This window comes from Ips typographus, linkage group LG4 (assembly GCF_016097725.1).
Source record: "Ips typographus isolate SLU linkage group LG4, UJ_Ityp_2.0, whole genome shotgun sequence".
NCBI lineage: Eukaryota > Metazoa > Arthropoda > Insecta > Coleoptera > Curculionidae > Ips > Ips typographus.
In genome coordinates, this window is record NC_138425.1 from 11,911,489 (window position 1) to 11,937,477 (window position 25,989).

Here is a 25,989-nt window from a genome sequence, read left to right on the forward strand (position 1 = left end):
TCATTATTTGACAGTACTTGTCAAACACGATAATACGGATGATCATCACGTCAATCATAGTTAAAAATGTATCTAGAAAAGAAACCCCCGCAGAAAATGTTATTATTATACAAGCATTGCTGAACTATTTAGGTTAATCAGAAAAAGAGATTTGTTAGCATTATCTCTAACTTAAAAGGCTTATTTATGTTTCCAAGAGAAAGATCATCATTTTAGGAACTTCATTTTTTGCCAAATTTCAATTTTTTATAATGTTAAGTGCAAGTTTATAGTTATTTATTTTGGAAGTGACAAACCATTTTTTATTCATTCATATTTATTCGAGTGAATAAACCGGTTTAAGTCACGTGTCTTATACAGTATTTTATTAAATTTCGACTTATATTAAAAAAAAAACTAAAATTACAGTTCTATTAAATTTGCACCGCGCCCCGTAGATGTAACATTGATGTTTGTTTGTTTACATCTGTAAATAGGCGAATGTCATTCAGAGTGATTTAATAGTTATTTATACAGCAAGTGACTTAAACCATTTTTTATTCACGAAAAGAACAACTAGGTCCACAAGCGTAGCGAGTGGCCTAAGTTCTTCGAGTGAATAAACCGGTTTAAGTCACGTGTACACCTTTGTGACTAAGTATGTTTAGGCCAATTGCGTGTGACAAGTACTACCAAGTAATCTTTATAAAACGTCTCATTAACAAAGCTAACTAAGGTAAAATCTCTAAAAGCTCTAATGATCGTCCGAATTATCGTGTTTGACAAGTACTGTCAAATAATGACATTTTATAAAACGGCCCATTAACTCAGAGCCAATAACTAAAGTAAAAATAGTTTTTAATGAATTATTTTGTTATTTATGAAGCAAATGATAAGTTATTATACATCACTAAAATCAGAATAAAACGTACTATTTGGTGGGCTAAAAATCCAATATGGCGCCCATAAGAAAAAAGAAAGTTGATGATGGCTGCCAAAAAACGAAACGTCGTGTGGCAAATTTGAATCCGTCATTGAATAGCTAGGAAAAAGTGGCAATGAAAAGATGCTTTTAGTTTTGGGATATCTCTTCAAATAAGGTTAGAAATAAATAAAAACAAAAAGTCAAATTTTCAGTTTTTTCCGGATATCTTCGGAAGTACTCGGAAAATCGAAATTTTTAAAACGGCATTTGGTTGAGCTTTGAATTGCGCAACTTTGCCCCAATTTAAACTTTCTCGTATCTCTTATACTTTCCGAGATCCCAATGGTGAGGGTCGAATTTGAATTACCCTGTATACTGTGAGTGTATGTAAAAGTATACGAATCAATACGAACGGTCGATACGTCGGCTTTACGAATCAATTAATAAGTAAACCAAAACTGCAATAAATAATTTTTCAATAAATTCTATGAGAGAGATAATTATTCTATAAGCTTATAAATAATTACTATAGAGTTATTATTAAGTGATAGTGGACAAAACTATTGAATTGCAGAGTATTTCGTTACTTTTGGATAATGTATGGATAAACAGTTTGGTGCAGCCTTCCGCTTTTTAAGGGCGAAAACACCTTAATACAATCTTGTAGAAGATGAAATTTCCCACAACTATCCTTATTTATACTTTTTTGTAATTCCTCAAATAACGGAGCTACGCTCAATTGAAATTAAGTTAGCTAAAAAAATAACAGTTTGGGCACCCTGTCACTTTTTGTCTTGTAACTCCTTAAGAAGGCCCTTAACGGCAAAACACCTTAATACAATCTTGTAGAGGATGAAATTGCCTACAACTTGCACTCTGGTTTTGACCATTTAAAGTAACTTCGTTACCGCCGGCTGACGTTTGAAAAAACATGCTAACTTCACATTTAAGAAAGTAAAACATTTTATTATTTTGAATAACGTACGAATTTGAAATAAATATTTCTTACATTACCTCTGCTGTAGTATTCTATTATATTTAGTTCCTTTGAGGATTATTCATATTTAATCACTTTTGTATAAGTAATTCTATTCAAATCAATAACATTCTTTAAACGGATGACCAGACGCATAAAGCGCATATTATCTAAAAAAACTATTTGTATGGGACTTGGATAAGTGAAGGGAAAATTCGCCACAATTAAAATTTATAATTTTCAAAGTAACAGGACAATAAATAACAAAATCACGCCACGCATCTTTTGTGTATGGATTTTTATATAAAAAGACAATAAGTACACGCATATGATTATTCTTGGTTTTGCTTTGTTGTTGTTCCTTTCAGAAAAATGAAAATTCCTGTAAGTTTTCACAAAACAAGTTTTGTTTTAAGTAAAATTTTATTCAAAAAATTTCAGGTTATTTTGGGTCTATTCGCTCTTGCGATTTTATCAGAAGCAATTCTTCAACCACTTGCACCAGGATCTTCCAACAGGATATCAAGAAGGTAATAAGTATTTTTTTTTTTTAAGTGATAGAAGATAAATGGATTTTAGTCCGGGACCTGCTGAAAAAACACGCGTTGCTGAAAAGGACTTGGAAAGCTCAGAAACTGCATATGCGCCCTATCCCTACTATTACAGCCCTTATTATCTGCATTACAAGTATCCGATCTACATTTATGGACGATAAAAATAATGCTAAACGTGACAAGGTAGAAAATTATCTGATGAACATGGCTTGAATCAAATAAACACTAATATAAGATATTTGCAAATTATTACCAGTGTTTTTTTTTGTGTGCTTATTTATGCAAGTTTGAACGGAAGATAAAATCTTCAATATAATTTCCAGATTGAGCAAAAGACTTAAATTTCAGTTTTAATGAAATGATCAAGCAAAACTAATTTTCAGCATTAAAACTTAACGATTAAAATTGAAATTTAATTCGGCCAGTAAAACCTTCTGACAATTTTATACACCGTAAAAAATGCGAACATAAAATTTATTAACAGATTTTTGTCCCAACAACTTCCGGTTATAATTCAATATTTAAATTTCCGTGCTAAGCTTACTATGCAGGAATTGATTATTTTATTATGCCAGGTCAAAGTTATCAATCAAATAACTTCCGATTTGTGGTAAGGTTGTAAAAAATTACGGAAAGAAGTCTAACAAAATTTGATCATTGATTTTTGATCGAACCTTTACTTTAGACCTACAATTTAGCTTTCTGTAATTTCACTTTACGTCGTTTCCATTATAATAATTGGATGTGCATGTTCAGAAAATAGTCTTGACCAAAAAAATTTCTAATTTTCTTAAGCGAATCAAATAAGAAGATGATGGTAAATTGGTCCTTGCAAAAAATTTCCACATCGATAACCAGTATAGCAAAAAATTGATTAAACCATTTAAATGATGATAATTGGATTTCAACTTCCTGATTCCACACGTTTTCACGGTCAGAACTCAGATGGAACGTCGTTGATAAAATAGTAGTCAGTAATTTTACGGACGCTCGGTATATTTGACCAAATTAAATTTTAAACTGGTGGTGCAGCACATAGTTGTAACTTTTATCGAACAATGTTGTGGGTCAATGTTTTGTGCGTTTCGGTTTGTTTTGGTTCAGTTTTTGGTTATTTGAGTAATGAAGAGGTGAGTTTTGTATTAACCAAAAAATATGACAAAATAAAAAATAGAAAAAATAGATTGTTGCCTACATTCAAGCTTGATTTTCTTCTCACTTAAATATTTTCTCTCTTGTTTTCGTTTAAACTTATTAAAGTTGGTTTTCAAAAAAAATGTCGCTTTAGTTCATCATATTTCTCAGCTTTTAACACAACAACGCACACTTTGAGTGATTTTTAAGTCAGGTAGGTCACTTCCGAAAAAATCATCATTACTAACCAATTAGTAACTTAATTATGTATTTCAATGTCACATAGAAAAAATTCCACTTCACTTTAGCAGCCCAACAAATTTTCAAGCACCACTTAAAAAATTCTTAAAATTGTTTATTAACAGTGTAAAAGCAAATATTTCCCAGAGTCTTTCAAGTAAACATGTCGAAACTTAATTACGGTCATTGTCAATATTGTTACTCCATTAATTCCTCTTTTTACTAACAGAACAGCGTAAATTGTGATCAATAAACCAGTGATTAATTCAAGGTGAACACACATCAATGATTTGATGTAATTTATGATGCAAATATTATTGTTCACATATTGTTCACGTTTAACAAAACTATAAATTTAATTGTGAATAGTAAAAATTCAAATTTATTCCAATTGTTGGTATTTTTACAACCAGGAAATAATCACTAATCAATTAATTTCAGGAGTTCGTGCAAGTGCAAACGCAAAACGGAGTGTTACAGGGAAGATTGAAAAATTTGGAGAACGGTCAGAGTTACTACAGTTTTCTTGGAATTCCTTATGCACAAGCCCCTGTAGGAAATCTCAGATTTAGAGTAATGATTCACTGATTATAATATTTAAAAAAATAATACAATTTTGGTTTATTAGGATCCTGTACCGTACAAAAAATGGACGGGAGTTTTAAACGCTACTCAATTTGCTCCTGGTTGTGTTGAAATGACACTCAGACAGGTATCCTACTCAGTATTTGGACAAGAGGATTGTCTTTACTTGAACGTGTTTACCCCTAAAGTAAGTTGAACATTCAGCTGGACTAAAAGAATTAAAAAATAGAAGAAATCTTTATTAGAATCCTCGGTTAAGCAAAGAATTACTGCCAGTCATGTTTTGGATATATGGAGGATCGTTTCGGGAAGGCAATGCTTTGTTTTATGGTCCAGATTATTTAATGAAGGAAGAAGTAGTTGTGGTTACTTTTAATTATCGACTAGGCTTTTTTGGTAAGTGAACCAAAAATTTACTAATGTAGCCTACTTTGAGTCAGCCGACTTTTTCTAGGATTTCTAAGTACACAAGATCAAAGTGCTCCAGGAAATTACGGTATTAAGGACATCGTCCTGGCCTTGCAATGGGTCAAACAGAACATTTTAAAATTTGGTGGTAATCCCCAGAACATTACCATTTTTGGTGAAAGTGCCGGAGGTGCAATCGTGGGTTACTTGCTTCTGGCGGCCCAAACCAAAGGATTATACCACGCGGCTATAATGTCCAGTGGAACCCCTTTATGCCCTTGGGGATTTCACCGAAATGCTCGAAAGGTGTGTTTTTTGATTGTAAAGTTCTTTAAGTTGAGTGTAAAACTTGTAGGTGGCGTTTGATTTGGGATTGGCCGTGGGAATTACCACTAACAGCTCTACAAAGTTGGTGAACTATTTGAGGAATGTTGATTTGCCTAATGCTCACAACGCTATGATTAGGGTTAATATTCTGGTACAACCTCCATTTCTCACTGAAACCCTTGAACAAATTTTAAGTGAATTTTAGAACTTTTTGGAAGTGTTTGATAATGGAGGTCCTTTTGGTCCAGTTCTGGAAGAGCCAAGTCCCACGGCTATTATAACTAAAAATAGTTACAGAGCGTTTAAAAATGGAGATTTCAACCGAGTGCCCGTGCTAATGGGAGTTAATTCTCAAGAAAGCAAATTTTTCAATTCTTGTATGATTTTAACCAAACATGTTTGAAAATTTTCTATTTTGGGGTTGTAGTGCTTCCACTAATGCGTCCTGGATTATTTCTTTACGACATTAGTCCCAGTTCTATTGCTCGCACTTCGATGAACGTAAAATCAAAAAGAGATAAAAGAATAATAGGGTCGAATGTAAGGGAGTATTATTTCAGTTCTAGCAGCTTTCTAGGTGGAAGTGATATTGAGTATGCTGAGGTAAGTCTCGTAAACTTGTCTAAGTGGAAATTTTTAAACTTTGATTATTAAGTATTTCAGTGACGATTTATTTGTCCGACCCATAACCAAAACGGCCCAATTCTTATCCAGGTATGTTCCAGTTTATTTCTACGTCTTTGACTTTGAAGGCAATATGGGCCAGGCTTGGTTGAATTATGCTGCATCGTATAACAAATTTGGTTAGTTTCCACATATGAGCCACAAAGTACATTTACTTCAATTTTCACGTGTAGTTAAAGGGGTTGCCCATGGTACTGATCTGTGGTATCTTTGGAAAGCTGGATGGTATCATCAGAACTTGAAAACACTCGACGAACAGTTGACGTCAGAACGACTGGTGAAGTTATGGACAAACTTTGCCACTTTCAAGTAAGTTTATAAACCACACCACATTGAGATTTGGAAAAAAATTTTTAGAAACCCAACTCCACATTTGATTGAGGCTATTGAGGTTAAATGGCCTAAGGTTAAAAGTCCTAACGTGGATTACTATCATATTGGTAAAAAGATCAGAGTGGGTAGAAATTTTAAAGAGGCTAGTTTGCAGTTTTGGGACCGCCTCTACTCCAACTACTCCAACGGACCTATTCAAACCTATTAAAATTTAGTGACTTTTAAATTCAAATCTGTGATATTCTTTTTTACTGTTATGTTTATTTATTATTGTCTTTCTACTTTCTTTGATATTACTGTTTAGCCATTTTTTACTAAAGTAAAACAAAGTGAAAAAACTGTTTAAACTAACATTCATCGTATAGCAATTTAATATTAACAAAAATGTCATCTACGATTTGTTGAGCTTTATCCTTTGACAAAAGCTCTTTATCCACTGCCATTCCAATTTGTATCCGATCATCATAAGTAATCATTGCAAACGAAATTCCTGTTAAAAAAACACACTTAAAACAGTAAAACCAATCAAATCTCAACTCACCTATTCCATGGACAAGCGGAATAAAAGGAATAATCGTTTCTACCACACAATCATCCAGAATATGAATTTGAGAACCTCCAGGTACATTGCTGAACACTAGAGTTACGTTTTTCAATTCAACGTAACGTCGAACTAGATTAAGGGGCATGTTGCCAATCAAATCCATCAACACTTTGGCTATCTGTTTTTTTTTATTTTCTAACTTGATTAACAAAGTGTATTGCACTCACCAAAATATCAGCAGAACGAACAATCATTGATTCAGTTATTGACCTCAACGCTGACTTCAAATTGGTAAATTGGCTAGTTGTTGGTATATTTACTAGAGTTCCTGTAGTGATATTGTCCAGGGGAATTGAACTGTCCATTTTGCGAATAGTGGTTAATACTGTAAACATTCCGGTTAAACTTTCCGGTATAGGCAGGGAATTCTAGAACAAAAACTACTATAATCATCAATGATTACTTAAAATTGGAATTAAGCACCTCTTTAAAATACTTGGTAATTCCAGCCATAATAGCAGTAAAACAGACACAAATAAATCTAGAATTTCCTTTATTTTTGATATGTTTTATCATGTTGATTAATTGAGGTTGAGTTTCACTGGCCCAAACCAAGTGCTTCTTTCCAGAGAAGGTTTTAGGTTTTAAAGCATTTTGGTCTGGGAATTTGAGTGTATTACTGTATACAAACCTTCCCAAAGAAATAAACACTAATTCAAGAATGAAAGTAAATTTTAGAAGAAAGTCTGCCTGAAAAAGTTTGCTTGAAGGTTTTAATGATTTCTGAAAAGCTTTCTCCCCATAATTTTTGGAAGATTCATCACCAAATAGTTTCATGAATAGCGTAACTAACGCAGTTCCATCACCTATACTGTGGTGTATGCAAGTAACAATTGGATAACGAACAAATCCATCCTAAAAAGTGTTGTAAAAGGGAGAATGATGGATCAATCACTAGTTTTTTTACCTTTTGCTGAGTTACTAATGGTACAGTACCAACATGAAAGCTCCACAACACCCAACTTTCGGGCAGTTTCTGGCCACTTATTCTGTCAACAGCTTCTGCAAGCAGTTCTCCATCGCAATTTTTAGGCATCTCTAACATTTTTACAACTTCATCCACTTTAACATCATTTTTCAACCAGTAAGGATAACCAGCAAAAACTTGCATTCTGGAGGTTAATTTCGGATACTGATTTGGATGATTGAAAACCTAATCAAAATACAGTCAACTACAAAAATTTGTGCAGTAAATTCTACATACCTTTTCCAGTAAAATCCGTTTAATATGACTTAAAACATTTTTGGGTCCTGGACATTTAACGTAACTCACGGAAGTAATGTTACAAGCATGATTTTCACTAGAAAGGAACACAACGTCCGATTTCTCAAACAGTCCTCCATATTTATTTTTATAGCTTAGACGCAAAAGTGTATCTACAATCGTACGTAATACTAATGCTAATATAATTTGAGGAAGGAATAACGTCCAAATCACTAAGCTGATCAAAAAGAATTTCAGGATGTTTAAACCTGCTTTGAAGTTGTTTTTGTACATCTGGAAAACCAAAGTATTAAATTTCTAGTTTAGAGTGATTTCAACAATCACTCTATTTTTCGTACACAAATTACACTTTAACCGTTCAAAACAGTATCTTAACCTGCACAACAAATTGTGGGTGAACCCGAAATTTAAATGTGTTTTCAAGTCTGCTAACTAGCTTACTTTGTTATCTTAGAAAGAGCAATTAACTCATTATCCTGATAAGTTAATAACGAAATTAAAAACTAATACAGACTCTTGAACTTCAAACCGAATACAATTTTTAAAAACAGACTTTGAAAGCAATAGTTTTGCTAGAATAAAGTACAAGAAGGTAAGTTGCTATCTAGTAAAGTAATGATGATTATTCTTTAATGTGTTAGTCATATTGCTTTGTAGAATATTTCAGAATCAGTTTCAAAGAGAACAAACAATTTTTCTGACAAACTTATCATTTTTATCCATAAATATACATAGATAAAACCAACTTTGTATAGCTACTAATGCTGGGGTAATTAATTGCAAAATAAATGCATAAATCAGTTGCTGTGTGTGTTTTTGTTCAATTTTGGACGGTCCAAATATACAAATTAACAACAAATTCTCATCTTTTGGAAGGTTTATTTTTGCTTACCTTTGCCTTTTTTCACGGTCAAAATTTGCCTAATAAATGAAAGACTGTATATGTGATTATATACCAAACACCATTTCAATAACAAACTGGTTATTTGGTGTTCAAATGGTTATTTATTGAGTTAGGTTAGTTTACAACTTCCTCAACTCAACATTAAACTAAGCAACAAATAATAATTTGTAAATGAATTCTCATAAATTACAAACTAAATCACCCTTTACATTCTTCATACAACAAAGTAATATTCTGCAAGATGCCGTCTACGATTTGTTGTGCTTTCTCTTTAGATGCCAATTTTTGGTCCACTGCCACTCCAATTTGCAGTCGATCGTCATAAGAAATCAGACCAAATGATAAACCTACACAGAAAAACAGCTTAAAATAGCACTTTTACTTAATTGGAACAAAACTGACCTACAGCTCCAAAAAGTGGAACTACTGGTACAATAGTCTCCAAGACACAACCATCCAAAACCTCCACTCGGGTACCTCCAGGCACATTGCTCACAAAACAGGTTTCGTTTTTCCATCCATCAACATATTGCATCCAACCAAGAGGCAAATTGCCCATCCAACGTAACATCAGTTGAAAAAACTGCAAAACATTTTTATTTACTGGATTTGTGTAGTTAATGTTGATAATACGCACCAGGATATCAGCGTATCTAACCTGAACAGTCATTATTTCAGTAATTGACTTCAATGCCGATTTCAGATTGGTTAATTGAAGAGTGGTGGACACGTCAGCTGATGCTGCAGTTGGTTTGTTATCCAGAACTGCTGGTTTTGATTTACTGAATTTGGGAACGGCTGTTAAAACTGTAAAAAGTACTGTTAAACTTTTTGGTGCAGGCAAGGAATTCTAAAACAAAGACTTTCATTATAGTGATAACTCCAAATTGCCTTATTGGTGTACCTCTTTAAAATAGTTAGCAAGGCTGGCAACAATGGCAGTAATAAAAACACACGCAAATTTGGTATTTTCTTTAGTTTTGATGTGTTTTATCATGCGGATTGCTTTTGGTTCAGTTTCAGTAGCCCAAACTACGTGCTTTTTCCCAGAGAAAGCTTTAGATTTAAGAGGATTTTCATCGGGAAGTTTGACTAAAATATTTTCAATACTTCTCCCAAGAGACAGGAACATTATTTCAAACCATAGAGAGCTTTTGTGTAGAAAATTTGTCTGAAACAAATAATTATTACAAGTTTGAATTACCAAGGATAACTAAATTTATTACGAGTTTTGTGGTAATTTTTAAATTTTCCGGAGATTTAGCGAATATCTTTCGAAAAATACTCTCTCCGTAGTTTTGGGAAGAATCGTCACCAAACAGCTTAAGAAATAGTTCAACCAAGGCAGTCCCATCACCTATGCTGTGGCTGAAATTGCCGACAATAGGATAACGAAAACTCTCATCCTAAATATATAAAAAAAAGGAAATCCACTAATCACTAACTGATCTTAAAAACTAACCTTATTCTTTGTTTTCAATGGTATAGGACTAACATAGAAAGCCCATAAAGACTTTCCATTTATAGGCAAATCACTGATTTTAGCAACGGCATCATTAAGATAATTCTCATCGAAATCCCTTCCATCTTCTGGTAGTTCCAACGTTTTCAAAACATCATCCACGTTTACTTTATTTTTCAACCAGTAAGGGTAACCAGCACAAATTCCCACATTTCCAGTTAATTTCGGATAGTGATTTGGATCGTCAAAAACCTGCACAACAAAACAGTTAAAAAACTTTAGTAAGCGTGATTAGTAAAACTGTACTTTTTCTTGTAAGAGCTGTTTTACGAGACTTAGAACATTTTTGTGTTCTTGACTCTTAATGAAAAGCACGGATGTGATGTTGCACGATACTGCTTGATACAATGAATCGGGCTTATCGAATAGTCCTCCATATGTATTTCGGTATTTAAGTCGCAAGACTATGTCCACTAAGTTGCGGTATATGAATGTCACGACGGTTATAAAACCAACCAAAACCCAACCTGCTAAACTAATTGGAACAAGTCTCAAAACCTCCAAAACAGGGTTAATTTTATACGGTTGCACCCCCTAAAAAATTTTAACAAAAAATAATATTTAACAGTGTTTCATATTAACTTACCATATTATTTTGTTCAATTCTGTCTAACAGCAGTTTGTATAACTTGATTCTCTGAAAAAATACTACTAAATACTATAGACGGTCTTCCATAAAAATTTATAGCTTGCATATCTTCTTTTGATGCGCTTGTTTACTGTAAATTGAAATAGACCGTAAATGTAAACTTATCAATTAAGAATTGGTGCAAAGCATTTTTATCACCCATTCACCCAAAAATAAACACTAATCTTAATGATGGCTGTTTATGTCATTAATCAAAGCCAGGTACGTTGTGTTGAAACTTAAGAATCTCACCCCCTTAATTTAATTAAAATTTGACCATCAACTAAAAATCAATATAAATATGTAGCAAAGTTACTGAAAGACGTTAAAACTTATAATATCGTTGAACATAACATTTTTCTCAGAAATTTTCGACAAGTTTATTAGTTTGGTCACAAATATTCGCTCGGACCTCTTAAATGAGTTCATTTAGTGAAATCAACACATTATAGTCGTTTGATAAATAATAACTATATTTTGTTACAACGGCTAACCATTAATCAACTTTTATCCGACACTTTAAGACAAAAAGGTCAGACAAAAACTTGGGATACGGTTAAATGCAATACGTGGAAAAGTTGCATAATTAAAATGAATGGTGAGCTTTTCAATCAAAATTTTCATTTTTTTTTGCTCCAAAAGGGTTCCAATGCCCATCAAATGGCATATTTATACCAAAAAACCTTAAATTAGGTGAAATAAGAACAAAAAAAGCACTTTTTTTGATATTCAATATCTCGGTAACATAAACAGCTAGAGAGGCGAGTTTTGGTTTATCTTGTAGTATTTTTATCCCTTTTTCAATGGCGTTTTAGTGAAATTGAAAGGAGTTGAAATAAAAAAGTTACAATTTTTTAAAAATTGAAAAAATGGCAGTTTTAGTAAAAAGTGCAATTTTGGCAAATTTTTCAAGTCGTTTAAACTGTCCAGGAACACACCACTTAAAATAATCATTAACATATACCCTGTATACTGCAATAATTAGACAATTTTGTCATCTTTTTGTCAAAGTTAAACGCACAGTTTACCCCGAAAAGAAAACTTGACTGCATTGATCAAACAAAATGGGCGACGACGAAAACGCTTGTGTCCGAAACATTGTAAAAGAAATAATGAGGGAACTAATCCCTAAAAAAATCAAAGTCAACAAAAATTTCGTCACTTACTTGGTAAGTCCCATCACAATTTACTCTACACCAAATTGTTTTTGCATTGAAACAGACTAAACTGCTGCTTATTAACCCCAATTGGGGCATCGGCGATGACTTCTTCAGCCAAAGGCAAAATGTTCAAATTTTTGTCAAGTACGTCATCGACGGCCTGTTAACCGAACAGGATGATCCTAAAATCGTCACCCTAAAACTACAATTCTACTTTTCATGCAATTTGGATCGCATGGATTATGTTATTGAGTTGAACCGAAAAGAACTAAAAAGTAAGATACAACCTTTAAGGGAAGATATTTGCAATGTGAAAAAAGTTGAAGGAAAAGACGAAGTATATATTATATTTAAGAAAATTGTGTACTACATTACATTGATTACTGGTTTGGGAAACCCAAGTAAACCTAAGGTATGTGGCATTTAAAATAATTTGAATACAAAGCTGATAAATCAAAAAAGGTGTTTGAAGAAGCTCTGATGGCCCTTAAAAGCATCTTATTAGAAGAAGAGTTGCAGGACTTTGTTAAGATGACCAAACTAGAAAAGCATCATCAACTATTACAGTTTGCTTCGTTAGTAGCTGGCATTAGATTGTTCAATAAAGACTGTGACAAAGGTGGAGAAGGAATGAAAGACTGTAAGAGAATCTTTTTCTAAAATTCACAAAACACTAATCAAAAACACAGTGCCAGAATTGTTGGATAAAGCTTCAGAGGTCATAAAAAGGGGCATTGAAGAAACTTTAGTAACAATCATGGAAAAAGTCAACGCTTTGACCACTTTAGTGGACAAGTGCTATGTCTTAAGGAACACATACTTTGGATGTCAACTGCAATACGTCAAACCTGAAGAAACCATCACCAACACAGAGTTTGATGTTGAATACATTAAAGACTTGTTAATTTTCTATCGCCAGTATGAGTTATTGATCAGGTTTTGAATAAATTCAATTCAACGCTTGCAGGGGAGTTATTTGTTGTATTGCAGGAAGATCTTGGATGAAGTTGAACAGATTCAGCAGAAAGCTGACGTGATATGGATCAACTTGGATGAAGTGCTTTTAATGATTCACAGAGCTGTTTACATGAAAATTGCCATTCCTGTAGGAATAGTGTTTGTAAGTTTATTTATTCTGAAGTTTTTGTTGATTAGGATAAGAGTCTTTGACTTTAGCCTTGAGTGAGTGAGAATTTTAGCCTCTTTTCGAGCAATTATGGGAGATATGGAAAGAGTTCCAAAACCAAGGCATTTTCCTATCCAGACTTAGCATGATCATGTCCAACATGGAGACTTATTCTAAACTGATGCATCACTACAACGAGACTATTAAAAGAATTATTGGAAACAGTGTTTCAATGACTGATGCCGAAAGATTAGCCGAAACTGCGGATCAAAAACTGGTCTCCAACAATCCGGTGGTAATCGTTGTCAGTAGTGAAGCAATCAAGAATTTCACTAATATGAAACTTGAGGTTTTCCACTTAAACTAATTAGTTGTTAATTAAATAACAGTTTGTCTTATTGCAGTACTTAGGTTTCTGCTGTTGGAAACTAATTGAAAGTGAAGGATCTCTAATTCCTGGTAACCCAAGTATGGGGATAGCAATCTACAATAACAAACACTACGTCTTTTCATGTGTAGAAGGATTCCAAGAATTCCAGAAAGATCCCCAAATGTAATTAAGAAACTCTTAAATTCTGCAATAATTTAAATGTACTAAAATTAATTATGTAAATTAATTCAGGTATGTAAACTGCGTCTTAGACCTTGCCAGAAGAAAACCACATCTCATCAACTTCTTCCAACTCAAAACTGAATTGGAAAACGTTTACAGCAATGAAAAGTATGTAATACTACTTTTCACTCACTTTAATGTAAATCTTTTGTAATCCAGATTAGTGGAAAGTAAAGTAGAAATCAGACTTTGCGAAGATAAATCAGCGCAAACTGTGGTTCACAACGTTGACTCAAACATTGATCCGAAATACAAATGGAATATTTGGGATTTGAAGAGGGAAGCACTGATCAACTCAAAATTGCTCTCGGCAGTTACTAGCTCAACACAAACTGATAAAACTGGTAGTAAGAACTCAGTAAGGACTCAGACATATGATCTGAAGGATTGCGGAGCTCAGACCTCAACCGATAATTACTCAAATGTTCCTAAACCTTCTGTCTTCATTTACGGATTAAGGGGAAGGAAAGACGATAAGCAGTTTAAAATTGATTTAACTAGACCCGTTGAAGAAAGCTGATTTTTGAATATAATAAGTCGATGGGTATTTATTTCTAGGGGTGATTATGTGGTTTTTTTTGAAAAAAAATATAACGACATAAATCAGTTAGATTGTTTTCTTTTTTGATCCAATGTAGAATTTTCTTTTTTTTTCAAATTAATCTGTTATGGGTGGCAATCGGCATAACTAGCAGATTTATTAAAAACTTAGTTTGTTTACGTTTGGACTCCTCTCCATTTTTGTACCACTTCAATGGTTTCCATAAAGATACGATTGACGAAGAAGACATAAATTAACCCATAACCTCAATTATTGTTATTTTGAAATTATGTCAGCTGATTCATTTGTGTATACAAAATTGAATGTTTTTGATTTTTGTCAAATTAATTTTTAAATAACAATTTTTTATTACTTCGTTCTCACAACCACATTATTCTGCAAAATGTCCGGATTTAGCGGAGTTCTACAATTAACAGATTTGGACGATTTCATCACTCCTTCACAGGTAAACACAAGTTAATTTTTGTATCAAATGTGGAATTTGGCTATTAGTTACCTGAATTAATTCACTTTTGAATCTAATGTTGTTTTCTCAGTTTAAGCTCCATTCATATAAAAATACTAGCAGCTCAAAAAAAGAGCATTGGAAACAATCACCATCAAAATAATATTACTAATGTCTTTTTTTAATTTAATATCATTCTTTAATAGGAATGCATAAAGCCAGTAGAAATGAAAAAAACAAAAACATCAGGAACTGGTTCAAAAATAAAGATTCAGGAAGATGGTGCATACTTCCAAGTTGAGGAAGTAAGTTGTTAACTTTCCTTAAGAATAGAATAACTGAGTTATGTGAGATTTATTAAATGATTATTTTAGAGTGGATCATATCAAAAGCTTGAAAAAGTTGAAATAACTTTAGCAGACTGTCTGGCTTGTTCTGGATGTATAACATCAGCTGAAAGTGTCTTGGTGACCCAACAAAGCCAAGAAGAGATATTACGTGTATTTGAAGAGAACAATAAATTAAAAATTGTAATTTTTGTTGCCCTTATTTTAATTTCATTAACATTATTACAAATATGTAGGAAGGTAAGCTGGATGATGCAAAAACAATCATTGTATCAGTTTCTGTTCAACCAGTGCTTTCATTGGCTTTTAAATATGGATTAGAGCCAAATGACTGTGCTGCTAAGTTAGCAACATACTTTAAACAGCTGGGTTCTGATATGGTAGTTGACATGACGGTGGCTGAAGATATTTGTCTTATGGAAGCTCAAAAAGAGTTTGTAAGGCGGTACAGAGCTACTGAACGTGACCAAATTAAAAATGTTTTACCTATGCTAGCTTCAAGCTGTCCAGGTCTGTGTTAATATTGTAATGAATATCTTTGTGTAACAAACTGTTCTAGGTTGGGTGTGTTATGCAGAAAAAACACATGGAAGTTATATTTTACCATATGTTTCAAGCACTAAATCGCCTCAACAAATTATGGGGTCTTTAATAAAACAATGGGTAGGCCGTAATAAATCAGTGTATCATATAACTGTTATGCCGTGTTATGATAAAAAATTGGAGGCGGCTAGAGAAGATTTTACTAATAAACAAACTGGGGAAAGGGATGTGGATTGTGTTATTACAGCCAGTGAGTGCTCTGTAATGTTTAGTTTAGATTGATTTGCTTTTAAACCAACATTTCAGTTGAACTAGAGCAAATGTTGGCAAAATCAAATACTTCACTGGAGTCCTTGGAAAATTCATTGTTTTCAAGGCCCTGGTTGTCTGGTGAAGACAACTTTGTTAAACCTTCATTACACAGACATGTAGGTTCTGGATCTGGCGGATATTCCGACTACATAATTTCCCAATCTGCAAGAGAATTGTTTGGTATTAACTGTGATAATTTAGAGTACAAAAGTTTACGGTAAATCAGAGTTAATAAAAATGACTTGGTGTTATCATTTATATCTCTAGAAATCCGGATTTCAAGGAAGTTTTATTGGAAAGTGATGGTAAGGTGTTGCTTAGATTTGCTATAACCAATGGGTTTAGAAACATCCAAAACCTGGTACAAAAACTGAAAAGAGGACGGTCCCAGTATCATTATGTGGAAATAATGGCTTGTCCTTCAGGTAATAATACAACAAAATTTACTAGAACAGTTCAGTAGTATTATTTTTAAGGTTGTTTAAATGGCGGAGCTCAAGTGAGGCCATCAGATGGAATAACATCCAAACAAATGATAAAAGGAGTGGAGGAAATGTATAACAAGTTGCCTATAGCAATTCCTGAGGACAATAAAGTTGTAAAAGAGTTATATGAAATGTGGTTAGGAGGTTCAGATAGTGATAAGTCTAATTCTGTACTACATACAGAGTATCATGCAGTGGAAAAACCTGTAAATGCTTTAAATATTAAATGGTAGTAAATTAGGTGTTTTCTTTTTTCTTGACACATATCAGAGTATTTTGAAGTTCTACTATAAAAGGCTGAAAGGTCCAAAATTTTAAATCTTGTAATGCCTAAACTTTGCATAAATGCTATTGTGACTCAGAAAATTACAATTACTTGTGCATAACTTACCATATCATATAATTATTCACCTTGTTTATCAATCTTTCTGTATAAAGTATTTTTCAAATTAATAGCTAAATTTTTCACTAACAATCAAAGTTGTTACTAGTAAACCTAGTTTTCTTTTTCCCATATTTTTAAATCCCTATTGTATTTAAAATTTTGGAAATATGAACTTTTTTGAAAAAGGGATTAGTACGCCCTTTTCTGGACATTCCCTGAAATAACTGAAAATATTTTCTAGGGATTTTTGGGGCTACTTTTTAATAGCAAATTAGTAAAAAAAAAAACGAGAAGCATTGTTATTTAGACATCCTATGCAATCGAATATGTTTCATTACCATCACTTTAAATTTGAATACTATTTTTAAATAAAGCGCATTTCTATTGCTGTAAAAAATACTATAGACTCTTTGAAGCATTTTCTACCATAAATTGTGCACAAATCAGAACATATTAATTTATTGCTATATAATTAAATTCCTACAATGTAAATAATTAGCCTGTTTAGCGCTTTTTGTACTCTTAATTATTATTAACCGATTTATATTGAAATTTTTAGTAGAAACTATGACAAACTAGATTTTTAGTTTTTCATGACAAACGTGTACTTTTCACCTTAAAATAACACATTAACCTGTATTATCAGTATATTTTATCAAAAATAGCCGCACAAGCAGTAATTTTGAATACGCGCCGTCGACAGCCCCTTGTATTCAACCAATCAAACTACTCCAGCTGTAAACGTCCTCCAAAAATGCGTTCTTCACGTCGTCGAGTATGTTTTCCACAGCAAACGGCCGGCCACGTATGACAAATAAAACGGCGACCGAACCCTCCTGACCAATCGGAGCTTTCCATCTGTCTCGTTTGTCTCTTATCTGAGACATACGGTCGAACAACACGAGGCGATTATAAAAGGAGTGAGAGTGAGCGCGATAGGTCAGAAGCTAGTCTGTGATATTGCCGAATCCTAGGTTTAGAACGGCTTTCGTGAAGTTGTTTTTGGCACTTTGCCTCTGCTTGTGTTGGCTGTTTGACGTAAATCGGTGTGCAATTTTTGGAAAAATTAATTACTTTCCAAAATGAAGTTGCCGCTGCTGTTTTGCGCGTTTTCCTTGTGCTTCCTGTGGGCCTCTGCTGAGGTTTACTTTGAAGAGAAATTCAACGACGGTAAGTACTAATATCATACATAACCGGCAAGATTCTAGAACTTTCAGTGCATATTTGAGGGGGTGGGTTCGTCCATTTGTCTATTAAAACCCCTTTTTTCAAAGACAACAGCCTTTAAAGCATTGTTTTTATAGATTCATGGGAAAAAAACTGGATTTACAGTAAACATCCTGGAAAAGAGTTTGGGAAATTTGTAAGGACTGCTGGCAAGTTCTTCAACAATGAGGAAGAGGACCAGGGTAAGTTTTAGCCTATTTACTTATGTATTTTTATATTAAAGCAAGTTTTTACTCACCCTGTAGCATGTGTGGGTACCCTTAAAACTACATATCAGTAAAAGTAGTATCAAATTTGAATAGAACTAATATATTGCCAATTAAAGGATTAAGATAAGCTTTCAAATGTAATCTTGCAATATTTTCAGAAGTATATTAGTCCTAAGATCTATTCAAATAATCCACAATTAGTCAGGATGGAGGTAATTGGATGTGGCTTTCCTAAACATTTAAACCCTCCTTGTAATGGTCTTAATTAACTCTTAGGTACATTTCATTTTAATGTATATTTAACTATAGGCAAATTAAGCAGTGAAGAACATGCCAGTCATGTTCACATTGTAAACAGTCATAGAATTTCTGTAAGAAATTCTGGACCTATTTTAAACTGTTTATATCAGGTGCATGATTTGTTTGAATTCACAGAATCTGTAAGCAAGCACTACATAAACTTATGTACAGGCACTTACATAAGTACATTAATAAGTGTCCTAAACACTTTTAGATCATTCCATAGATTTTGACAGGTTAGGATAGGAGCTTTTATAAGACAGAACACAATTTTACTGTTCTGGCTAATGTTTTATGAAGGCAGACACTCAATGTGTTCTAAGTTAATATTCCATAAAAATATACCAAATTGAGAATTCAATTCATAGTAAAATAGAAAATAACAGCTGTGATTTGAACAGACTAATTTCTTGACACACTTGGTGGTAAATACAGTATTTTCCCATATTTTAAAGTTCCTAAACCAATTGAATTCTTAATAAATGCATACATTTAAAAAAACAACAGCTATTGAACCTTGGTAAAATTTCATGCTTCTTATTTTGTACTAGATTGCTTAAGAGCAAAGTTCCCAATTATAAAAATCATTGACGGTCACTCAGTGGAAAGTATGGTAACTTGTGGTTTTATTTAGGGTCATTTAAATTTTACATTTCTGGTTGTTGTCTAGTGAAATTGCAGGCACGCCGCCAATTTCCTTATTTCTTTGTCTTAATATAATATCCATTTAGCTTTGCTGATAAAAGAGAAATGTGGAAGTAATTTAGCCGTTGTACTAAATAAAACTTATTGCGTTTTAATGTCAATTAATAAATGAACCATTTAAATGTTTGAAAGTCTTTTGTATATTTTTTACGTATTTTTAGATGCCTGGCTGGCATACCTCCAAAGTCACTCTCTCTGTGAATCATTTCACTGTACTGTAAAATGTTTAATAAACTAAATTTTTCTTTATATCAACAGGTATCCAGACATCTGAAGACGCTCGTTTTTATGCTTTGAGCACGAAATTCCCTCCCTTCAGCACTGAGGGTAAAGATCTAGTGGTTCAATTCACTGTCAAACATGAACAGAACATTGATTGCGGCGGTGGTTACGTCAAAGTGTTCGACTGCTCTCTTAAGGAGGAAGACCTTCACGGTGAAACTGCCTACAGGCTTATGTTCGGACCTGACATTTGCGGACCCGGCACCAAGAAAGTTCACGTTATTCTGAACCACAAAGACAAAAACCATCTGATAAACAAAGACATCCGATGCAAGGATGACGAATACACCCACGCCTACACTTTAATTATCTCGCCTGACAACAAATACAAAGTATTGATCGACAACGAGCAAGTCCAAGCTGGTACTTTGGAGAATGATTGGGACATTCTGCCACCCAAGAAAATCAAGGACCCTGAAGCGAAGAAACCCGAAGATTGGGACGACAGGGCTACCATTCCCGACCCTGACGACACTAAACCAGAAGACTGGGACAAACCAGAACACATCCCAGACCCTGCCGCCACTAAACCCGACGATTGGGATGATGAAATGGACGGCGAATGGGAACCACCAATGATCGACAATCCCGAATACAAAGGCGAATGGAAACCGAAACAGATCGACAACCCTGCTTACAAAGGAGCGTGGGTGCATCCAGAAATTGACAACCCTGAGTACACCCCCGTGCCTGACTTGTACAAACACGATGAAATTTGCGGTATCGGTTTGGATTTGTGGCAGGTTAAATCTGGCTCAATTTTCGATAACATTTTGATCACCGATGACGTCAAATACGCCAGTGACGCTATTAAAGACCTTAAAGAGAAACAGGAAGGCGAGAAGAAAGTGAAAGAAGCTAAAGATAAAGAAGAGGCTGAAGCTCGAAAGGCCACTGAAGACAATGACGTTGATGAGGCTGATGAAGATGAGGATGAAGATGAAGACAATGAGCCACAAGTTGAGGTAAGTTCTTTTTAAGTGTGTTACTATATTTGGAGTCTAATTCGGTATTTTTCTATTTCAGGAGAAACACGATGAGCTGTAAATGGTTGTGTAATTTATAAGAATGAAAAGACTTTTTTATATTGTTACGGTGTGCAGTGTTTCTTTGATGGTGTGTATACTGTTTTTGACTGATTTTTGTTAGTTTTTTTTTCATCCATGATGGCGGATGTATTTTTGCCAATAATACACAAAAAAACTGTTCTGTCGAAGATTAATTCTAGTGATTTATTTTGTACAAAAGTGCAGATGTACGTAATTTCTAAACAGTAAAAATGTTACGTATGAAAAAGTCGCGCTGTATTATACTTTTTTTAAATAAAATAGTTTTATTTATACTTCTAGTGCGAATTAAAAGTTTATATTAAACTTATATTCAGACTTTTATTTTTGTCTGTCTAGACTGAAATGAAGTTGGGGAAAACTGGTCAATATAAAAACTATTTGGGGTATGTCTTGTAACCATCATGGCCGCATTCGTTTTCAAGCTCCATGAAGCGAGCAGAGCGTTTTTGACGTCACAATGACGTAATTTGGCAAAACCATAATTTGACTTGATTCTACTGTCAAATTACGTCATGCGGCTCATGTAGCTCAAAAAAAGTCCGAATTTTGATTTTGACAAACATGGAAACAAATCATGTCGTTTTTTGACTAAGCCGCTCTAACAGCGAAAAATGCCTGCTTTTAATCTCCCATCTTTTTCTCACATAATTTGATTTGTTAGTCAAAACAAAGAAAATACATCTTTTCTGTTTTCATCGATCAGTTCGTTTCAATTGAAAATGCTGCTGCAATAATTAATCGAATTAAACAAAATGCCTTTCAGTTAGTATTGACCGAAAAATATAATCTTTTTAATTACCAAAAAAAGGTTTTTAGATAATTTTTTCATACACTCTCAGTACAAATAAAAAAGACCGTGAATTAGTTGACAAAATATAAGGTTGACGGTGCCTGCAAAACAGCTAGCAATTTCTGAACATACTGTACAAGTGTGATTATTTTGACTTAATCGAAATCAAATCTTCTTTCATCAATTTCGGATCGATTTACGGCAATTCAAATTTACCGTTCACCGGCGGCAAAACCGCTAACCAATCAAGGCCGGCCATTTGTACCGGTTCGCCATCTCCGCTTCGTTATTGGCTAGTCATAATGCTTTCGCTACGTCAGTCAGCGTGTGCTACTAGGATTGGTCAGAGCTTGTTATAATTTTATGTCAAAAGTTGACGTTTTGCTCATTCAACGTCGTCCTTTTGATGCGGTGTTTTGCAGTTTACTACCGTAAATTTCGTACTCAAAAAGTGTGTTTGATGAATTAAAAACTAATCTGAATAGCTGCCAACATGAAGCAGTTGATTTTTGTTTGCTTAGTGGCATTTGCTCTTATCGGTAAGTGTGCCTCATTGTTTTCAAAGTGGTGTGCCAACACAGCTTCTCACAATATTTTAAACTACTTGTAGAATGTTTTTTTTATTAAATAAAGTGCAAAATCTCTTAATTTAGTTCTGTATTTCCATTTACAGGCGCTGCAAAAGCCGATTTGGATGCTGAAGATACTCCCACTGTGGACATTGATCTGGGGGCCAGCAAAGAAGGTTCTAGAACTGGTATGTATGTTAGGTGTGCTTGGTTATCTGTTTTGTTCAAAACTTGCTTATGTACTTACTCTAAAAGTTAATTACACATTTTGTTAACTATTCTTAAAGTATAAATTATTATACAATTTAGTTCTATCACTATTTGTAAGCTTGTTAAACTAAATAAGCTGTTTCAAGATACTACAACTTCTACACCTGGTCATTACTCTCTTATTTTAGCATAATTCATCAAGTGTTCTCTAACAATGGGGTTGGTCCTTTTGTGGGCAAAAAGCCTTCTGTCTGTAGGATCTGCATCTGTTAATCTAACTTGATACCATCCATATCTGAAAATTATTAGCCAAAAAATAGGTTAATGGGTGGTTCAGTTTTGTGGGATAACTATTTTTATTACATGGAGTTAGCTTGTGAATGATAAGCTTAAAAAGTAATCAGTAGGATTACAATTTGACAGCAGATTGAACTTTATAGAAAAACAATATTATAATTAGGATAATTGTTTTATATAATCATCTACTTTCTGTCTGAGTAAAACAGTAGAACTTACTTTTGATTCTCTGTCATTGGAAATCGGCCTTTTTGAAAAGTTTCAGCTTTTTTCAGCATCTCAACATACTTTTCTACCAGCGATTGGCTGACTTTTTCAGTTTGGGGGTCGTAAAACTTTGAAGCAACCACAGAACCTATAGTCACAAATGACACATTGTATGTAACTCAAGCTGTAAATTAAAGAACATACCAATATTGAGAGGTTTTCCTATTTTAATGTTGGACTGTCCCAAAACATTTTTTTCAATAAAGCACAGTTTAAAAGGTGCTGGTTTGTCAAAATTCTCACATTCTTTGTCTTTAAAAAGTGCTTGCATGGCTGACATGTTTGATCAATAATGTGTTTTATTAAATACCCCAATAACTATTAAAATATATTCAAATCAATTGTAAGGGTTGTCTTAATTCCAGATGATGAAGCTGTTAAAAGAGAAGAAGAAGCCATCCAATTGGATGGTCTCAATGTGGCTCAACTCAAAGAACTCCGGGAAAAAGCGGAAAAGTTCACTTTCCAAACTGAAGTGAATCGAATGATGAAACTTATCATTAACTCACTGTATCGCAACAAAGAAGTACGTTGTCGCCTTCTGACAATACTTAATCATTTTGTAACATGTTGTCTTGTGTTATAGATTTTCTTAAGAGAGTTGATTTCAAACGCCTCAGATGCTCTAGACAAAATCAGGTTGCTGTCGTTGACGGACAAATCAGTGCTAGATGCAATCGCCGAACTTAATATTCGAATAAAGGTGGACAAGGACGCCGGGATGCTTCACATAACCGACACGGGAGTCGGAATGACCAAGAAGGATCTGGTCAACAATTTGGGAACGATCGCAAAATCCGGAACTGCGGAATTTTTAGGGAAAATGCAAAACGCCGAATCGAGTCAGGAACTGAACGACATGATTGGTCAATTTGGCGTTGGGTTTTACTCAGCTTTCCTGGTCGCCGATAAGGTGATTGTAACTTCAAAACATAACGATGATCGTCAGTACATTTGGGAATCCGATTCTGGCGCTTATACTATTGTTGAGGACCCCAGGGGTGATTCTCTAAAAAGAGGTAATCAATTTGTACAAAAAAATTCTTGAGGGGCACTTTTAGAATGTCATTTTCTGTTTTCAGGTACTACAGTAAGTTTGCAATTGAAGCCTGAGGCCAAAGACTTCTTGGAGCATGAAACTATCAAGAATCTTGTCAGAAAATATTCGCAATTCATCAACTTCCCCATTTACTTATGGACCAGTCATACTGAAACAGTAGAAGAACCACTGGATGAGGATGCAGCTGAAGAAACCACTCCTAAGCCAATAGAAGATGAAGAAGACGCCGCTGTTGAAGAAGAAAAAGAAGACAAACCCAAAACTAAGAAAGTTACAAAGACTGTCTGGGATTGGGAATTGTTGAATGACAGCAAACCAATTTGGACCAGAAAACCTTCAGAAGTTGAAGAGAAAGAGTACAATGAATTCTACAAGGCATTAACTACAGATGACAAAGACCCATTGTCTAAAATTCATTTTGTTGCTGAAGGCGAGGTTACATTTAAAGCTCTGCTTTATGTGCCCAAATTGCAGCCCTCAGAAAGCTTCAACCGTTATGGAACCAAAACTGACAACATCAAATTATACGTGAGACGGGTCTTTATCACCGACGAATTCAATGACATGATGCCATCCTTCCTTAGTTTTATTAGGGGCGTTGTTGATTCCGACGATTTGCCTTTGAACGTTTCTCGTGAAACGTTGCAGCAACACAAATTGATTAAAGTCATCAAGAAGAAGCTAGTCAGAAAAGTGTTGGACATGTTGAAGAAAATCCCAGCTGATGAGTATGAAAAGTTCTGGAAAGAATACTCCACCAACATTAAACTGGGAATTATTGAAGACCCTGCCAACAGAACTAGGTTAGCCAAATTGTTGATGTTCCTGTCATCAAACAGTGATAAATTGACTAGCCTGGCAGACTACGCCAACCGTATGAAGCCCAAACAAGACAAAATCTTTTATATTGCCGGCTCTAGCAAAGATGAGGTGAGGAAATCACCGTTCGTCGAGAGATTGCTACGCAAAGGTTATGAAGTTCTCTACCTCACTGAAGCTGTGGATGAGTACGCCATTTCTGCCATCCCAGAGTTTGAAGGTAAAAAGTTCCAGAACGTTGCCAAGGAAGGTTTCAGTCTGACTGAAACCGAAGGTGGTAAAGAGCGTCTGGAGCAGCTGCAAAAATCTTATGAACCCCTGACCAAGTGGCTGGCCGATGATGTTCTCAAAGAATACATCGCCAAAGCGACAGTGTCTGAAAGATTAAGTGATTCACCTTGTGCTTTAGTAGCCAGCATGTTCGGCTGGACCGGAAATATGGAGCGATTGGCTGTGTCAAACGCCCATCAAAAAGCTGACGATCCACAAAAATCATACTACCTCAACCAAAAAAAGACATTAGAAATCAACCCAAGACATCCACTGGTTAAGGAGCTATTAAAGAGGGTGAGCGACGATGCCAGCGATCCTAACGCCAAAGACATGGCTTTGATGCTATTTAGAACCGCAACGTTACGATCCGGTTACATGCTGAAAGAAACTTCAGATTTCGCGCAGTCTATTGAAGCGATGATGAGGAAGACATTGGGAGTGCCTCTCGACGAACAGGTCGAGGAGGAGGAAGATATACCAGAAGAAGCAACGCAAGAAAGTGATGATAATGCCGAAGAGAAAGAGGAAGATGCGGAACATGACGAGCTTTAGGGGGTAGTTAAATAGTGTTTGTATGTGTGAGACTGTGTGCGACGTGTTTATAGATTATTTTTGTTGTTTAAAACAACAGTGAAGACTGCTTTTTTGTAAATTATTATTTACTTTAAAATAAAGTGTTCTATTTAATTTACTTGTGTTTGAATAAAAAAAGGAAAATTTACTTTCGATTAAAATGAATAAACTGGCCAAACTAATTATTATTGTTAATAATTTTTTGGATTATGTAATGGTGGTTGCGTGAAATATTCAAGTTATACAATCCGTGGAACTAGAGTAGTTGTGTTCTCTCACTCTAGATTATGTCATAGACAGCGATAAACAACACGTCTTCGTTCTATTTGACG

The 25,989-nt window shown here is 34.3% G+C and overlaps 7 protein-coding genes and 1 long non-coding RNA gene across 9 annotated transcripts; 6 read left to right on the forward strand and 2 right to left on the reverse strand.

Annotated features, from left to right (window-relative positions):
* Positions 1-2,135: 2,135 nt before the first annotated feature.
* LOC145728468 (uncharacterized) lies at positions 2,136-2,683 on the forward strand. The gene is made up of 3 exons (XR_014178094.1): positions 2,136-2,264; positions 2,322-2,410; positions 2,460-2,683. It is a non-coding gene; the product is annotated as an uncharacterized LOC145728468 (long non-coding RNA).
* Positions 2,684-3,403: 720 nt separating this feature from the next.
* Positions 3,404-6,496, forward strand: LOC145728462 (venom carboxylesterase-6-like). 2 transcript variants are annotated; one of them, XM_081978715.1, is made up of 11 exons: positions 3,404-3,564; positions 4,250-4,381; positions 4,437-4,580; positions 4,639-4,789; positions 4,848-5,107; positions 5,157-5,279; positions 5,334-5,505; positions 5,556-5,731; positions 5,784-5,931; positions 5,986-6,121; positions 6,170-6,496. In XM_081978715.1, the coding sequence occupies exons 1-11, from the start codon at positions 3,493-3,495 to the stop codon at positions 6,351-6,353; spliced, it is 1,698 nt and encodes a 565-aa protein (XP_081834841.1). In that variant the 5' UTR covers positions 3,404-3,492; the 3' UTR covers positions 6,354-6,496. The 2 variants fall into 2 exon arrangements, with proteins under 2 accessions (XP_081834841.1, XP_081834842.1); XM_081978716.1 differs by lacking the exons at positions 5,986-6,121; positions 6,170-6,496 and having other exon boundaries at positions 5,792-5,931.
* Positions 6,387-11,138, reverse strand: LOC145727796 (uncharacterized). Its single transcript, XM_081977618.1, has 15 exons — positions 10,987-11,138; positions 10,647-10,934; positions 10,341-10,592; positions 10,105-10,284; positions 9,783-10,049; positions 9,516-9,728; positions 9,281-9,461; positions 9,081-9,225; positions 8,299-8,350; positions 7,954-8,247; positions 7,657-7,902; positions 7,173-7,604; positions 6,917-7,117; positions 6,687-6,867; positions 6,387-6,635 (listed from the first exon to the last, which is right to left on the reverse strand). The coding sequence occupies exons 1-15, from the start codon at positions 10,987-10,989 to the stop codon at positions 6,493-6,495; spliced, it is 3,078 nt and encodes a 1,025-aa protein (XP_081833744.1). The 5' UTR covers positions 10,990-11,138; the 3' UTR covers positions 6,387-6,492.
* Positions 11,139-12,001: 863 nt separating this feature from the next.
* LOC145728461 (cilia- and flagella-associated protein 206-like) lies at positions 12,002-14,535 on the forward strand. Its single transcript, XM_081978714.1, has 9 exons — positions 12,002-12,197; positions 12,250-12,600; positions 12,651-12,828; positions 12,878-13,124; positions 13,179-13,308; positions 13,388-13,663; positions 13,719-13,867; positions 13,937-14,035; positions 14,087-14,535. The coding sequence occupies exons 1-9, from the start codon at positions 12,093-12,095 to the stop codon at positions 14,445-14,447; spliced, it is 1,896 nt and encodes a 631-aa protein (XP_081834840.1). The 5' UTR covers positions 12,002-12,092; the 3' UTR covers positions 14,448-14,535.
* Positions 14,536-14,744: 209 nt separating this feature from the next.
* LOC145728463 (putative cytosolic Fe-S cluster assembly factor AGAP009023) lies at positions 14,745-16,861 on the forward strand. The gene is made up of 8 exons (XM_081978717.1): positions 14,745-14,934; positions 15,141-15,239; positions 15,309-15,464; positions 15,518-15,791; positions 15,841-16,074; positions 16,131-16,353; positions 16,404-16,561; positions 16,613-16,861. The coding sequence occupies exons 1-8, from the start codon at positions 14,872-14,874 to the stop codon at positions 16,852-16,854; spliced, it is 1,449 nt and encodes a 482-aa protein (XP_081834843.1). The 5' UTR covers positions 14,745-14,871; the 3' UTR covers positions 16,855-16,861.
* Positions 16,862-17,937: 1,076 nt separating this feature from the next.
* On the forward strand, positions 17,938-21,106 carry Calr (calreticulin). Its single transcript, XM_081978718.1, has 4 exons — positions 17,938-18,176; positions 18,311-18,415; positions 19,706-20,694; positions 20,756-21,106. Exons 1-4 carry the CDS (start codon positions 18,089-18,091, stop codon positions 20,774-20,776), a joined length of 1,203 nt encoding a protein of 400 aa, XP_081834844.1. The 5' UTR covers positions 17,938-18,088; the 3' UTR covers positions 20,777-21,106.
* An 857-nt stretch (positions 21,107-21,963) lies between these two features.
* Positions 21,964-25,771, forward strand: Gp93 (heat shock protein 90 Gp93). The gene is made up of 5 exons (XM_081978713.1): positions 21,964-22,128; positions 22,263-22,346; positions 23,298-23,458; positions 23,519-23,951; positions 24,015-25,771. The coding sequence occupies exons 1-5, from the start codon at positions 22,083-22,085 to the stop codon at positions 25,634-25,636; spliced, it is 2,346 nt and encodes a 781-aa protein (XP_081834839.1). The 5' UTR covers positions 21,964-22,082; the 3' UTR covers positions 25,637-25,771.
* Positions 22,232-23,259, reverse strand: LOC145728467 (uncharacterized). The gene is made up of 3 exons (XM_081978720.1): positions 23,077-23,259; positions 22,885-23,020; positions 22,232-22,663 (listed from the first exon to the last, which is right to left on the reverse strand). Exons 1-3 carry the CDS (start codon positions 23,210-23,212, stop codon positions 22,540-22,542), a joined length of 396 nt encoding a protein of 131 aa, XP_081834846.1. The 5' UTR covers positions 23,213-23,259; the 3' UTR covers positions 22,232-22,539.
* Positions 25,772-25,989: the final 218 nt, after the last annotated feature.

Coding starts and splice junctions, on each gene's coding strand:
- LOC145728462 (XM_081978715.1), top strand. CDS start 3,493: ATGTTGTGGGTCAATGTTTTGTGCGTTTCGGTTTGTTTTGGTTCAGTT. Junction 5,280..5,333: donor TGATTAGGGTTAATATTCTG/GTACAACCTCCA, acceptor AGTGAATTTTAG/AACTTTTTGGAAGTGTTTGA. Junction 5,732..5,783: donor GTGATATTGAGTATGCTGAG/GTAAGTCTCGTA, acceptor TTGATTATTAAG/TATTTCAGTGACGATTTATT.
- LOC145727796 (XM_081977618.1), bottom strand. Junction 10,285..10,340: donor CATTGAAAACAAAGAATAAG/GTTAGTTTTTAA, acceptor TTATATATTTAG/GATGAGAGTTTTCGTTATCC. Junction 9,462..9,515: donor TTAGATACGCTGATATCCTG/GTGCGTATTATC, acceptor AATGTTTTGCAG/TTTTTTCAACTGATGTTACG.
- LOC145728461 (XM_081978714.1), top strand. CDS start 12,093: ATGGGCGACGACGAAAACGCTTGTGTCCGAAACATTGTAAAAGAAATA. Junction 12,601..12,650: donor GAAACCCAAGTAAACCTAAG/GTATGTGGCATT, acceptor AAATCAAAAAAG/GTGTTTGAAGAAGCTCTGAT. Junction 13,664..13,718: donor TCACTAATATGAAACTTGAG/GTTTTCCACTTA, acceptor GTCTTATTGCAG/TACTTAGGTTTCTGCTGTTG.
- LOC145728463 (XM_081978717.1), top strand. CDS start 14,872: ATGTCCGGATTTAGCGGAGTTCTACAATTAACAGATTTGGACGATTTC. Junction 14,935..15,140: donor ATTTCATCACTCCTTCACAG/GTAAACACAAGT, acceptor ATTCTTTAATAG/GAATGCATAAAGCCAGTAGA. Junction 16,562..16,612: donor AATAATGGCTTGTCCTTCAG/GTAATAATACAA, acceptor ATTATTTTTAAG/GTTGTTTAAATGGCGGAGCT.
- Calr (XM_081978718.1), top strand. CDS start 18,089: ATGAAGTTGCCGCTGCTGTTTTGCGCGTTTTCCTTGTGCTTCCTGTGG. Junction 18,177..18,310: donor TGAAGAGAAATTCAACGACG/GTAAGTACTAAT, acceptor TTGTTTTTATAG/ATTCATGGGAAAAAAACTGG. Junction 20,695..20,755: donor ACAATGAGCCACAAGTTGAG/GTAAGTTCTTTT, acceptor TTTCTATTTCAG/GAGAAACACGATGAGCTGTA.
- Gp93 (XM_081978713.1), top strand. CDS start 22,083: ATGAAGCAGTTGATTTTTGTTTGCTTAGTGGCATTTGCTCTTATCG. Junction 22,129..22,262: donor AGTGGCATTTGCTCTTATCG/GTAAGTGTGCCT, acceptor TTCCATTTACAG/GCGCTGCAAAAGCCGATTTG. Junction 22,347..23,297: donor CAAAGAAGGTTCTAGAACTG/GTATGTATGTTA, acceptor TCTTAATTCCAG/ATGATGAAGCTGTTAAAAGA.
- LOC145728467 (XM_081978720.1), bottom strand. CDS start 23,212: ATGTCAGCCATGCAAGCACTTTTTAAAGACAAAGAATGTGAGAATTTT. Junction 23,021..23,076: donor AGGAAAACCTCTCAATATTG/GTATGTTCTTTA, acceptor TTGTGACTATAG/GTTCTGTGGTTGCTTCAAAG. Junction 22,664..22,884: donor CCAATGACAGAGAATCAAAA/GTAAGTTCTACT, acceptor AATAATTTTCAG/ATATGGATGGTATCAAGTTA.